General features: G+C 49.9%; 1 protein-coding gene across 1 annotated transcript in view; it reads right to left on the minus strand.

The window, feature by feature from the left end:
• The window catches only part of ATP1A1 (ATPase Na+/K+ transporting subunit alpha 1), a 31,693-nt gene extending 22,478 nt beyond the window's left edge, over positions 1 to 9,215 (minus strand). Inside the window, exons 1-3 of the mRNA XM_068165968.1 lie at positions 8,972 to 9,215; positions 2,420 to 2,524; positions 910 to 969 (exon numbers count right to left, since the gene is read on the minus strand). Coding sequence (XP_068022069.1) covers positions 910 to 969; positions 2,420 to 2,524; positions 8,972 to 8,983 — 177 coding nt within the window. The 5' untranslated portion in view covers positions 8,984 to 9,215. The remainder of the gene's footprint in view (positions 1 to 909; positions 970 to 2,419; positions 2,525 to 8,971) is intronic.
• Positions 9,216 to 14,768: the final 5,553 nt, after the last annotated feature.

Here is a 14,768-nt window from a genome sequence, read left to right on the forward strand (position 1 = left end):
GGAAGAGCTTCCTCCTCACAGTTGCAATGGTCTCCAACACAAGCGCACGATGCAAAAGCTGAATGCCAGGAGAGGAGCTGCAGGCTGTTGGATGCTATCTGAGAAGCCTGCAGACCACACAGCTTCAAAAACCAAAGGAGGGGAGGATGAGAAAACCACAGCAGCAGACTTTGAGCTCTGAGGAACAGCCCAGTGCAATCCATCACATCAAATTATAAAAGAAGTGAAAGCTGGAGGCCATAAAGATCGTGACGCTTTGGATTTGCCTTCCACGCGTTCACCTTTCAGAAGCCAAGGTCTCTGACATATGCACATAGAGTAAGAGCAAACTTGTTGCTATATGCAATCATGAGGGGAAAAAAAAAAAGAGCACTAAGCAAGCAAGAGCAAAGGTGCAAAACCACTGCAGTACTTTTGCACTGGACTTTGAGGTTAGCTAGGACATTTGCACACCTCTTACTATAAAAGGGTAAAATTTTAACTACTACTAGCCATCATTAAGTCTCTGGGCATGTGCTAGCTCACTAGACTACATGTGAGAGAAACATTTGCCTTTATTGCAAGCTCCTTGTGGAGGGGAGAAAGAAAAAAATAAATTCAAGAATCAACTTGACCTTGGAACAATTCAGAGGCAGATAACAGTCACTGTGTTAGAAACAAAGTCACTGAAGTACTGCGGCCAGGCTGTACAGCAGGAGGACGGAGAGAAGGATTTGTGAGCTCAACAGTCCTAAAGCCTGGGAAAGTTAACTGGAGGAGGGGAGATTAAACAGTAAAGGAAAAAAAAAACCCACAACAAAAACCCAAGAACTATCAGACCACCCAGATCTCCCTTTGTGAAATGCTCTCAGTCAAGACTGTTGCTTTTCAGATCAGGGCAAGGATGGAGTGAAAACAAGGTCTACCTACCCGACTCAAGTCTGTTCCGTATTTGCGATGAAGTTCATCAAGGCTCAGTTTATGGTCATCCTGAAAGACAAGAAATGTTTTGGGGGGTTGGGAAAGGTCACAGGCCCTGCAGACTGATCAGCAAGAGCTCAGCAATTCCTGCCTCCACCCCAGGTTTCCCATCTGTAGCAGCCATACACACAAAGCGCCCTATAGAAAGTTATAACCCTGTAGAAGTTAAAGGCAGAAATAATCCTGAACTGCAAGAAGTTTGGGCACTGCAAGACACCAAAAGACATTGCTGTTCCTTCTGAAAGCACTCCATGCATTTCCAGACTCTTGAAGCTTCCAACAGCAGCTTTTCCTTCCCTTCCCTTCTCCAAAGCTTGGCAGATTGATCAGCAAGAGCTCAGCAACTCCTGCCCCCACCCCAGGTTTCCCATCTGTAACAGGCTGGGGAGACAAGAAGCATCCAGCTCATCTTCTCTGTGAAGAGAGCTTGAATCTCCTTCCACAGCTCAAAGTGGTCTCATCTTCAGTGTTCCTGTGGCTACTTGGGTACAACATCACAGCTTTTTTAAGCAAACTGATATCTCAGTGCAATCTTCACACTTACAACCTGTTCTGTGAAGTCTCAGTGATTGATGGTGGTACATTTCTTGGGTTGGTTGGGGTTTTGTTTGAAGGTGAGGGAAGAAAGGAGCCAGAAAGGTAGGAACAGACAGAAGATTAACCCTTCACACATTTTTAAGCAATGCTGCCAGTTGAAGCAGTGTTTCTTCCCCCAAGGGAGGCTCCTTTTCATAGCCAGGCTATTTTACAGTTGGATCATGCTGCAGCGCAGCAGTGCCTCACTCGAAAAAGGTTGTACTGGAGGCAGCAGATGCTTTAAGTTAGCATCACTACTGAACACAAAAATCTCATCTTGGAGCAAGCTGCAGCATTCCCTCTCCTTAAAAGAGGGGCCAGAAATGTGAAAGCTCAATTCCACAACAATCAGCATCATCTTCAAGGAAAGGAGATCTGAGATGCCTATAGACAGATGTAGAGCATCATCCAATATTCACAGATGCAGATGGGAGACATCCTTCAGAGCCTCAAATATGATTAGAAGAAATAATACTGAGGTCAGTCTGAGCAGGAGGCCATCAGTAAATGAAGCTGCACAGACTCAAGTCTTCAGCTGGAGTGAAAGCAGCAGTCTCATGACAGAACAATAATGCCAGTGCTCGCCTGGGTGAGGAAACACAGCTACACTGTGCTATGGGTTACATAGGTAAGCAGACACTTGGGTTCTGTGTCAACTCCATTCTGAGAAGTGAAGTTTTCAAGGCCTACTACACAGCCATTTTGACTCTGAAACACTTGCAGCATTTCTGGCTAGGAGACAGAGGGGAGCAGAAGGCAGATCAATGCCTTCAGTCACATCACGCTGTCAACCCACCAGCTTTTCTCTGCTTTAGTCACGTAAGGCACAGTGGTTTAGAGGCAGTGAACACTCAAAGCTGCTCTCTGTGCTCTACACTCTTACCATTTGAACTTCCTTTTTAAGCTCATCCATGTCCCTCTCTTTCTTCCCCTTTTTCTTGGCGCCATGCTCTGACGTAGCAGTGGGCTCATACTTGTCTCTTCCAGCCTGCAAGAGAAGACACAGTACCATTAGAAACACCTTACAGTCAACTTCTGCAGCAGTAGACCTGGACCACCAGACAGAAATCAAACCTTTCAAAGACAAAAATGAAGGTTTAAAGTTGTGCCATTTCAACAAACAAAATGAGCTAGTAAGCAGACAAGTCTACTCAACAGTATTGCCAACACACAGGTTACAGATAGACTTTGTGCAAGCCTAGCTAGGTGAAAAGCAAGCTACATGGAATTCAGACAGATTTGTGAGCCCCAGCTCAAGCTGAAAAAGTGATGAAGAGCAGAAGAAACCAATTCCTGAGTGCATACGTTATGTTCCCTTCAAGGCATTAACTCCTCCTCCTCCTCCCCCCCTCAAGTCTTCCACATCCTCTGGCAAGGAGCAGCCTAACAACTGAAGATAAATAAGAGGTGCTATCGCTGCCTGGTGGAGTCTGGGGGATAAGTTTGTACACTTCCATTCTCAGTTTGGCACTCTAGCTGCCTGGTTACACAACAGAAATCTGCTTTCAATTTATGGCAGTTTGACTAGCAAGAAGGTACACAAAGTAGTACATTTTTTGCAGACTTAAATCTGTGCTCAGTCCTGCATACACTTCACAGAGCAAATGATTCACTCCAAGCCTCTTTATTCAGGTGGATTTTCCTTCCCTTTCGTCATGGCTAATTCTATGTGACATCATGCAGGGATTTCGATCCTGCCATGACAGGGTAAAGCAGCATCCAAGGATAAGCAAATCATCAAATCATGACTTACAGCATGTAAACAAAGACACACAAAGAGCCCTACAGAAGTTACAGGCAGAAATAATCCTGAACTGCAAGAAGTTTGGGCACTGCAAGATACCAAAAGACATCGCTGCTCCTTCTTAAAGCATTCCATACATTTCCAGGCTCTTGAAGCCTTCCCTGCTAACACATGGGACCTATTAAACCACTGCCAAGTTCTATGCAATGGGATTTTTCACCCAATAAGATCCCCTGGAAGTATTTTGAGATGAAACAGCAGTTAGGGGCACCAGAGTCAAACTGTTAACAAGATTAAGAAACGGTTTGAAAGGCATCGCCTGGCTTGATCTTTGCACGAGCTCCTCAGATCAGAAACTGGATCCCTGAAAGCAAACCAGACACAGAGACATACTGTTGGGATTCAAGAACTGTCCTGTTGAGCAGCAAGCACAGCTAGGTTTTATTTTATTTACTGTAAGAGTAGAAACCAAAACCAAAAGTGAAACTACATGAAAAAACAGGGGGGGAGGGGAACCAAACCCCAGCTTTTCTAAACCAACCCATCAGTCACATCTAGACAAGGATTTGTATTGTTCTGAGCAAGCTCTCTGCACACCCCTGGCAACCAGTCAAACATTTCACATGCACAAAAACCCTCTCTTGCCCTGTGGCTTGGCATCCCCCACATCCTTGAATGTAGCTACAGGGCTGTGCAATGGAAATAGTTTTCAGTAAGCGGAGGGGAGCGGAGCTGTTTGCCTCCTCTCCTCCAGCAGAAAGACACGAGAACTACAGGCTGTCAGCATTCCTGACATTCTCTTCCTTGCACCTCAACTCCTGTTTCACCTCTGGAAAAAAAAGCAAAAGCCACAGAACTTTAACCAGTCCTCACATTCCAGCATCACAGGAATTTGCCATGAGGCAGTTCACAAAAAGTCACCATGAAGAGTCTCTCTCTCTCTGCAGTCTCTGAAGGAAGCAACGTTTAGTTCTGCTTGAGCTTTAACAGACAAGTCCAAACAGAGTCTTGCACAAAACACATGCTTCTTGATTATTGCTCAAGATGAGAAATGATTTCTAACGAAGGTGAAGGGGCTAATGCCTTGGCTAGCAGCCAATCACCTCCAGCTTCACCACTTCTCCCCCCAAAACCTTGATCAGCTCCTGCAAGTGATCTAAAGAAATCTTGTCTCTTTGAAGCCTTCCGTGAGAAGTAGCTACTCAGCTTATCAGGGGCAGCGGTGAACGATCCATGAATATTAGACTATTTAGTGCTTTCAGCAGCAGAGACAACCTAAGTGGGCAAACATGAAAAGGCTCACCGCCCTTGTTCAAGAGCGATTAGCTTAAAACCCCAAAACAACCCCCAGCAATCAGCTGCTGTCAGGACAAAACGCAGATAGAGGTTCTAAGGCAGGGCGTCTTGTTTAAAAACACCCAACCAAACAACCACTAAAAAACCCCAAACCAACCAAACCCCTTTATTTTGTTGCTTTAGCATTGCATCTCACCCTTACAAGGAAGGTAAGTCAGTAACCATTACTTCCAGCTCTTGCTACAGGATCAGCTCATGCAGAGTATGAGCTTCCTGCTGCATCATTCAAATCTGAACTTGACATAGATCAAAGTCAATATTCAGTCCCTGCGCTGTGCCTTCAGGGCCACTGCCTCTCTTCTGGCAAAGTGAACCCAATCAGTTCAACAAAGGCTAGCACTGGTTGGGCTATACAGTGGGTTCATCCCCCTCCTCTGGGCTATAGGATTTCCCTGCTCTCCCCTCCTTTTCCTGCTGTACAATGAGAAGAAGGCCCACGGAGCTCCAGATCCGAGAATTCATCACATGGTCTGCACACAAAGGAAGGCCTGTCTCATCAGAAATGTCACTTCTGTTCCTTGACTTAGCCTAGGAACTCTGACTCATCAAAACTGCCAGAGGGGGGGAAAAAAAAAGGCAGCTTTTTTTTTTTTTTCCATGCAAGATTTTTTTTTCCATTGGCTCAAGCACAACATTTGTACACATCAGTGTAAGAAGTTGTATGCAGCCCCCTGAAAACCCTATTGTCTTTCAGGCGCCAGGTTAGGCTTTTCCGCTCTGTATTAATTGAGCCATTCATGGCTGATGCTCTCCACACAAGCCAGGGCTGCCCCAGGAAACGGGAGGGGTGCAAATCAGCAGACAAGCTCCGAAGTACTCTATGCTACCATCACCTAATGGAACAAGAAACGTCAAGTAAGAGCCAAAATAAATTACCGTCTCTGGAGGCCTGGTCTGTTCTAGTACTTATGTCATTCTAATCAAGTGTGCAGAGAAAACAGAAGAGTTACTGTCCTGCTGCCTCATGAGACAGTTTTCAGTAAATATATTAACCAGATGAGTCATGACACAGACTATGCCATTTGGACTGGAAACACCACCCCAGGACCCTATGTAATGTTAGCAAATGTCCTCTCTGGATCCCTCTTCACTCCCTCCTAAGAGCTGTTTTCAGTCTCCCATCTTTAATCAAAAGTCTAATCAACTGCACCAACTGAACAGAATCTCAGCATCTAGGACAGCACAAAGTTGTTTTTTTTTCCACTCAGCAGCAAGTAATTGTTCATTGTGAGCAGACTGCTGCTTCCCAAATCATGAAAGGACATGCTCTCCTTTCTTAAAGCAGGATCTAAGCCTCGCAAGTTTTCATCATCAGGGCAAAAACAGGTCTACACACACCTTAAGCCTTCTCTGGATTTCTCATGGAGCTGCTCCAAGGCCCAAATGCAGAGCTGGCTTTCCAAATGCCACCACTGCACAGCCGAGCAGCCCTTCCTGGTGTTCTTTTGGTGCTGTGCCAATTATGGAGTATCATCTCCCACACTTCTTTGCCCAGAATATTAATGTAACTATCATCAATACCATCATCTCTAGTAGCTGTTAAATGCATGAAGGTGAGTTGACTGGACATTGTCCTCCCTCAGAGGAGCTGGGGACTTCAGCTGTGCCTTGAAAAGGTCTGTGTGAACCATGACCGCCTGCAGTTTTCAGGATCCCACTAGATTGTGGGATGGCAGCCTGCAGGTACAGACCACTTGCCAGAGACACTTCACCTGGTTACACTGCTGCTGCTGCAGAAACTCGTGTTGACTAGGCTTAGAGGGCTGGGTTTTGGGTTTTTTTGCAAAAGGAGTATCCTCTAGCTACAGCAGTAAAAAGTAGGAATGAAAAAGATGGGGGTGGAAAGTAATTCATTAAGATTTCTTAATCACACCTGATAAGGATTGCTTGGATTTGCATAATTTTCCCTCACTTGGTCCATTGTGCAATAAGCCTTCCTAGTTTCTAACAGGAAAAGAGAAAAACAATATCCTCAAGTGAGGCTCAGGCATTAGCCCTAACCTCCAGAAGCAACTCAAAACACGCACTGAGGGCTGTGTGCTGTGCCTGCGCAGCGAGGGAGATGAAGTGAGAAACCCTGCTGCCTGCAGACAGCTTCCAGGCAACTCTGCACAGAAATGAAATCCTGCCTGCTTTTCTCCACTACACACACCCCCTCGGATAATCTGCTTCTGGGGCTGAACAACATACTCCAGCAGTCCACGGCCTTCTCTTCATCCCGTTACCATTTAAAGTAAAACAGACACCGCTCGGCTTCTCACAGCTGCAGTGGCAAGGAACTTGTTGTGCCCTCACACTCAGTGCTCTTACTTTCTCCTCCATCCCATGCTCTCATGGGAGGGAGTTTCCCTTTTTGGGCACCCTTACTGGGAGCAGTTCAGTGCTGCATCCACACACTGGCTTTTTCATTTGTTGCTTTTTTTTCCAGCCTTGCTCCCTCCCATGCCCATTTTTCAGAGGGTCCCCAATCGGCTATATGCATTCTCACTGCTAAGTGAGCAGATCGTATGACTTGCTACCAGAAAGCCTGAGGCGGCCACGCAGCGCTGAATGATTCCTTGTGCTGGCACCTCGAGTTTCAGGATAATTGCTTTATTAGCCATACAACCTACAAAATCTGAAGTGGAAATGAAACAGCTAACAGCCTTGCACATTAGAGAGCTTTTGTACCTCCCAGTAGCCTGACCAAGGCAGCCTAAGACCTCAAAGTCCCTTTTTTGTTGTTTGCACTACAAACATATACACACAACTGATGCTTCTTCAATATTTAAAGTGACACCAAACGCTTCCCCCCCTTTAATGTTTTATCACACTACCTGTTGCCCACCAGACCGAAATACACCAGGGTGGGCTTGCCAAGCATCAAAAGGACTTCAGTGTGGGGGGAAAAAAACCCACCACACAATTTTTTTGAAGACTCCACCTCGCACATTCGGCTTTTCCAAGTAACTGTTCAGCCATGTTCCCGCAGCTCTCCTACTATTCACTCGGTTATATCAACCCTGCTGCTGTCGATACAATGATGAGGACAATGCAAAGTCAATGTTTGAAGAGTGCCCGGAGAAGACAGAACACCTGGAGGCAGGGGCACCACCACCACCACTTCTGCCACTGTCTCCATGCCCTGTGCGGTTGCTCTCTCCCTCAACAAGTGGAGAAACTGGGGGATTTTCCAGGAAGGAGTCTGAACCAGAAGTAAATAAAGAGTCCAGACACCTGTAATTCTACGAGATACACAGGGAAGTATTTGGAGGATAAAAAACAAACATCCAAACAATAAAACACCAGAAGCTAGTCATTACTTCTCCAAAATAAAATCGCAGCAGCCCCAGAGGAATTTCTGCTCCACACACGCGTGTTTGTTCACAACGTCCAACTACACAACGACCCCACTCCTGCTCGCAAGGACCTTTTACACACGCTTTCCTTTCGTTAAGAGGATTGATTCGACCTGAGGGCTTCGCCTCCTTTTGGGCAGAAACTGCTGCAGGGCGCTCTGGGAGGCTTCTATGGCCCCGACTGCCAGGACAGACACCTCAGTATAAAGCGAGGGGCGATCACCTCTCTCCTGCCACCAATTCCCATCCCGCCCTCACCGCTACTAAGAAGAAAATCAGCCCAAATAATCCTAACAACTCCTCTTTCCCAACCCACACCTCCACACACGCACCACCCCCCCGGGCCCTCGTGTCTCAAGAGGTCTAAAGCACTCTGAGGAGCCCGGGGAGCAGCCCCGCTCCACAGCCGGGCTCCAAAAGGGCATCAGATAACATCAGCCCCGTGTGCTGCGGGCCCCACACGCACGGGGGGCGGCGAGCAGGGAGGCCTTTTTCGGGAAGTGGACTCGACGTGAAGAGGAAGGCGGCAGCGTTCGGGCCCTCACCCCGGCGCCCGGCTCACCGGCACATGGCCCTCCCCGCGGCCATGTCTGCGAGCGGGCCCGCGGCGAGAGGCCGCCGGCGCCGCGCTTCAGCCTGTGCGCTTCAGCCTGTGCGCCTCCCTCCCGTCCGCCCGTTACTTCCTCTCTCGCCAGCGAGGGAAGGCGGGCGGGCGGGCGGCCGCTCGCTGGAGCACGCTGCTCGGGGGCAGGCGGCACCGGCGCCGCCCTCTTAACGGCTATTGCCGCGCTCCCCGGTCCCACCACCCTCGCACACGACGTGGCCGCCCCGTCGCCTCAGCCCTGCACAGACAAAGCGCAGCCCCGCCCGCTCCAGCCGGAGAGTAAAAGGGTAACCGTCCACGGTCCGGCTCCTTGAATTTCCCACTCCCGGCCGCACACCCACGCCCCGGCCATCCGCTCCGCCCCAGCCCGCCCGCCGGGGCCCCGCCGCTCACCCCCTTGCCCATGGTGGCGGGCGACCGGGCGCGGGTCAGTCGGCTGAGAGCGAAGAGCGGCGCTCAGTCAGCGCCACGTGTCCGATCGGCGGCAGGTGCGGAACAATAGCAGCGCCCCGGCTGCTGCTCGCCTAGCTCCGCCGCTCCTCTCCTTCGCCTCAGCCCCCGCTTCTGCGCCCCGAGTCCGGGACGCTCCTCACTGCTGCCGCAGCCGCCCGCAGCTCCGAGAGCCGCCGGCTTCCCGCCGCATAAAGAGCCCTCGCAACACTGCCCCGCCCCGTCCCGCCGCGCCGTCCCGCCCCCTCCGAGGCAGCGGGCAGGCGGGGTCGGAACGGCACCGCGGAGTCGGGGCGGGGGGACTTGTGAGCGGCAGCGGTGCCCGCGGGCCCGGCCCCGGCCCCGGGTGCACTTCGGGGCTCACCTCGGCTGCCCCGGCCGCGCCTTGCCGTGCTAGGGGGGGCGGGTCGGCGCGCGGCGGCTCCTTTCGGGACGGGGGAAGCTCCTCCCGGCTTCCCGGGGCGCGAGGCCGCCGCCGGAGGGGGCGCTGGGCCAGGCCCCGGGGCGGTCGCCAGCCTGGGCGCCTCGCTGCCCTCCCTTCCCACCGCTGCCACGGGCTGCCCGCTGGATTTCCCGCGGCTCCTGCCGCCACGGCCGCCCCTCACGGCAGGGCACAGGACCTCCAGAGGTCCTTTGCCACCCAGCCCTGAGCCTGTACCCTGCTGCGAGGGTGAGCTGTGAAGTGCAGGCACGGGTGGCATGGCGCCCACGAGGCTTCAAAGTGTCCGAGGCGGTGGAAGATGCGTGTGTGTGTTTGCCAGAAACGGCTTTAAAGCGTGGCCATCGCTGCAGTTGGTGATCAGGGACTTGACAAAGAGTTACAGGGCATCTTCCAGTGCCCTCTGCTGCTCAGAGAGCCATAGACTCATAAAATCGTTCTGGCTGGAAAAGGCAAAGCTTTAAGATCTCTGAGTCCAGCCCAAGACCACCCATGCCCACTAAACCATCTCCTGACATGCCACATCTACACGTTTATTAAGCACCTGGAAGGATGGCGATGCTGCCGTCTCCCCGGGCAGCATGTTCCAACGCCTGACCACTCTTTATGTACAGAACATTTTTATCAAATCCAATCTAAATCTCCCTTGTCACAACCTGAGGCCATTTCCTCTCATCCTATCGCTAGATAACTTGGCAGAAGAGACCGACACCCACATCTCTACAACCTCTTTTCAGGTAGTTGTAGAGAGTGAGAAGGTCTCCTCCCTTCAGCCTCCTTTTCCCCAGACTAAACAACCCAGCTCCTTCAGCTGCTCCTCACCAGCCCTGTTCTCCAGACCTTCACCAGCCCTTCCCTGGACCCACTCCAGCACCTCGATGTCCTTGTTAGTGAGGAGACCAAAACTGAACCTAGTAGGTGTGGCCTCACCAGTGCTGGGTACAGGGGAGCAATCATTTTCCTGGTCCTGCTGGTCACACTATGGCTGAAACAAGCCAGGATGCTGTTGGCCATCTTGGCCACCTGAGCACTTGCTGGCTCATGTTCAGCCGTCTGTCCACCAGCACCCCCAGGTCCTTTTCTGCTGGGCAGCTTTCCAGACACTCTGCCTCAGGCCTCAAAGTCTGGGAAAGATGTACACAGAAGTTGTGACTCTCTGTTTGATCACTTTGCTTTTTCCTTCTGCCTGGATTCTCTGGTGAGGAGTATCATCTGCTCTTTTTCATTCTTGACAGCTTAGTAGAGGCTTCAGCATCCTTCATGAGCTTGGAAATGAGAATATATTTATTGCCTCTTCCACAGCGGAGGCTTCACTTGCTGAGGGCCCCCAAAAATAAGTTGGGAGCTTTCTTGTGGAGGAGGGATGTGGTTATACAACCCCATGCAGTGCTGCAGGCTGGGGACAGAGTGGCTGGAGAGCAGCCAGGCAGAAAGGGACCTGGGGGTACTGGTTGAGAGTAGGCTGAACATGAGCCAGCAGTGTGCCCAGGTGGCCAAGAAGGCCAATGGCATCCTGGCCTGCATCAGGAACAGTGTGGCCAGCAGGAGCAGGAAAGTCATTCTGCCCTGTACTCTGCATTGGTTAGGCCACAGCTTGAGTCCTGTGTCCAGTTCTGGGTCCCTCAGTTTAAGAAGGACATTGAGACACTTGAATGTGTCCAGAGAAGGGCAATGAGGCTGGGGAGAGGCCTTGAGCACAGCCTTATGAGGAGAGGCTGAGGGAGCTGGGATTGCTTAGCCTGAAGAAGAGGAGGCTCAGGGGAGACCTCATTGCTGTCTACAACTACCTGAAGGGAGGTTGTAGCCAGGTGGGGGTTGGTCTCTTCTCCCAGGCAATCAGCACCAGAACAAGAGGACACAGTCTCAAACTGTGCCAAGGGAAGTTTAAGCTTGAGGTGAGGAGAAAGTTCTTCCCAGAGAGAGTTGTTAGCCACTGGAATGTGCTGCCCAGGGAGATGGTGGAGTCACTGTCCCTGGAGGGTATCAGGAGGGGATTGGTGCCATGGTTTAGTAGTCATGAGGTGTTGGGTGTCAGGTTGGACTTGATGATCTTTGAGGTCTTTTCCAACCTTATTGATTCTATGTCATTTCCCTGCTCAACAGGGCTTGAAGCTCCCCTCTGCAGAAGAGAGCTGAATTCAGGCCTTAGACATCCAGCCCAAGAGCTTGGTCATTGAACTGTTTTCCCCCAGACCTTTGGACGTAAAGGGAAGGGATGTCATTGCAACCATCACAGTTTTTTAAAAGGTGGTGGAGATTGTTCTGTTACTGTGCCTGTTTTTGGAGATTCTGTTGCACATGGTGGATGCAGATGTGCAGGATGCTCCACCCTTTCGAATCCACTTGACCCACTCAGTGCTGAGGTGCTTCTGGAGCTGAACGTAGTGAGCATTAGCAGCAGTGAGACCAGATGCAAGACTTTTTAAGTCTTCTGGATAAGCTCCATTTTGTGCCTCTGATGGTCTTTAGTGGATCTGGCGCTGTGTTCACACTGGGAGACTGGAGCCTTGGGTTTACCTAAATAATACATGGCACCTGGGCAGCCATCTCCCTCCCAAGCTGCAATGTCTTGGCCCTGAGGCAGCGTTCTCAGTTAGCTCTCATTACTCATCTTTGAGGCTGTCTTTTAAGACTCCCCGTGAAAGGCTCAACTCTTGCCTGCAGGCAGGGAGAAGGGGATAAGAATTAGGAACTGTGAGACCCCACCTGGAGTACTGTGTCCAGTTCTGGAGTCCCTATTCCAAGAGGGATGTGGAGGTGCTGGAAGGTGTCCAGAGAAGGGCCACAAGGATGATCAGAGGGCTGGAGCACCTCTCCTATGAGGACAGACTGAAGGAGTTGGGGCTGTTCAGTCTGCAGAAGAGAAGGCTCCAAGGTGACCTAATTGTGGCCTTCCAGTATCTGAAGGGGGCCTACAGGAAGGCTGGGGAGGGACTGCTCAGGATCTCAGTTAGTGATAGGACTAGGGAGAATGGAATGAAGCTGGAGGTGAGGAGATTAAGGCTAGATGTGAGGAGGAGGTTCTTCCCCATGAGAGTGGTGAAGCCCTGGAATGAGTTGTCCAGGGAGGTGGTTGAGGCCCCATCCCTGGAGGTGTTTAAGCCCAGGCTGGATGAGGCTCTGGCCAGGCTGATCTAGTGTGGGGTGTCCCTGCACATGGCAAGGGGGTTGGAACTAGATGATCCTCGTGGTCCCTTCCAACCCTGAATGATACTATGATACTACGAAATGTCAGAGCCTGAAATCACTCATTAGTTTCATTTTGACTTCCTTAAGAGCAATCCACCTTACCAAACTTGGGTTTCTTTCCATGTTGCAGCAAAGCATCACCTATAGGACCTCCAGACAACCGAGCTGTATCGCCTCTTGAAGTGCCATGTAGCCAGTGTAGCTATTTTGGCACACTATCAGTTTGATCCATCTTTCCCCTTGGGATAGTTGATGCATTGCCATTTCTTTACAACATCAAACTGTAGAGTGCAACTTTGGTGCTGTCAACCCAGACCATGTGTCTCTCTGAGGAGGAAAATCCATCTCAGTCTGGTTACTGGCAGTGATTTAAACAGAAAGCAAATCCATAAGGGTCAAAAGAAATTCTATTATGTCAAACCAGGCAGGGAGGGTACAGTACTTGTGTCCTTCTCCAGTAATAGGTATCAGTGAGATTAGCTTAAGAGAAATCAGGACAGCTCTGTTTTCAGTATCTACAAGCAATTACAAACTGTTTTTGATACCTTGGCAGTGCAACTGAGAGAAGCCGAGATAACGTACCAGGAACTTCACTCCTGCCAGCGGGTCAGATGCAAATCACGTTTCAATAACTGAAATTTCCTGCTCTGTGGCTTGTATGTCCCTCTCAGTTCATCCTGGGAGCAATCACAAATCCTTTCTTTGCAGGTTTGCAGTGATACATCATGGCTTTGCCTTTGGACCACTCACTGTTTGTGGTGCGCTGTGGGCTTCTGAACAGCAGTTGAATTCCAGGAGTAGGTAGCACAGGATGCAATGAAGGGAGTGGGCCATAGGTAAACAGTGCAGGGTGTCATGTGGATGTCTGCTGCTGTGGACATCCTATGGCCCTTCTGCTGTGTTTTTTTTAAGCTACTTTGAGTGTTTTACAGCAGGGATTTTTATTCTGGCCATTTTAGGGACAGGAAAATAGAGTCAGAGAAAGGGAAGGCAGGCATGCAGAAAAGCCTTAGCAGGTTCTATTTAAGAGTCCAAGAGTCTGAAAGCCCTTTGCTCTTGCTGCTAGTTATGGCAGCTTCTGCTCAGGCATATTCCTGTTTCCAATAACAGACTGCATGTAGCTCAGCACAGAGCAGCAGATCTTTATTTTTGCAACTTGACAGCCCAGGGCTACATATGCTGCAAAGAATAGGATTCTAGCAGCAGATAATATCCAGACTAGGAAAGAATGTCATTTCCCACCTGTTTTTTGCTTTCTGTGCTGTCTTCCATGTTCAGCAGCACTGTGCATGTGTTGCAACAGGAGCCACACTTTGGCCTTCGCCTTGGAAACCACAGCCACTCCTTCAGTGACAATTAATATGTAAACGCTGGAGTAATTTGCCTATGGACAGCACAGTGCCCTTGCCAGCACAGAGGTAAAACTCCTGTGGCTCCCACTTGGCAGGAGAAAAAAAGGGGGGAAAAAAGGAACAGAGCTGGGCTCAGATAAGCTATTTTCCCTCATCCACTTGTACTTTATCTCGAGAATCTCCAGAGGATGAAGTTACCTTCGGCAGACTAACGCAGGCAACAGAAGCAGCAGCAGAGCAGATATGCTGGACCATGAGGTCTCTTATCAATGCAGTTCAGAAAGGTGGTCAACAGGGATTCATGATTTTGTTTTTGGAGGGTAATTCTCTTAAGAGGGGACCCAGAGAAGATAAAATGATTGTATGTGACTGTATTTCTGTCAACCTTCCCGCTGTAATCGCAGGTCTCACACCTCCCGCTGGCTTTTCCTCTGCCTTTAATGAGATCCCTTTAAGGGATAAGGCAGTGACTCCATTAAAATGAGGGGAGGAAAACAATATCTAACCATGAGGAGAGCAAAGATCAAGATCCACTCTACCTGGCCATGCTTGGCTAAGCTTCTTCCTGCTCTTTTTTCCCCTCCTCTTGGCCGAGGGACACAAGCAGTTTGCATTTTTGACAGTCTTTTGCATTTTTCTGCAGCCACCCGAGTAATTCAAACACTGTTGCAAAACCAAGGCAAAGGCTCCTCAAAGGGCCTGTGGAAATTTGTGCTCTGGCTTTTGCCTATGCATATAAACAGTTTCACCTTCCTTCAGA

The sequence above is a fragment of the Melanerpes formicivorus genome, unplaced genomic scaffold, assembly GCF_026170545.1.
Source record: "Melanerpes formicivorus ecotype bairdi unplaced genomic scaffold, bMelFor1.0.p_v2 SCAF_95, whole genome shotgun sequence".
NCBI lineage: Eukaryota > Metazoa > Chordata > Aves > Piciformes > Picidae > Melanerpes > Melanerpes formicivorus.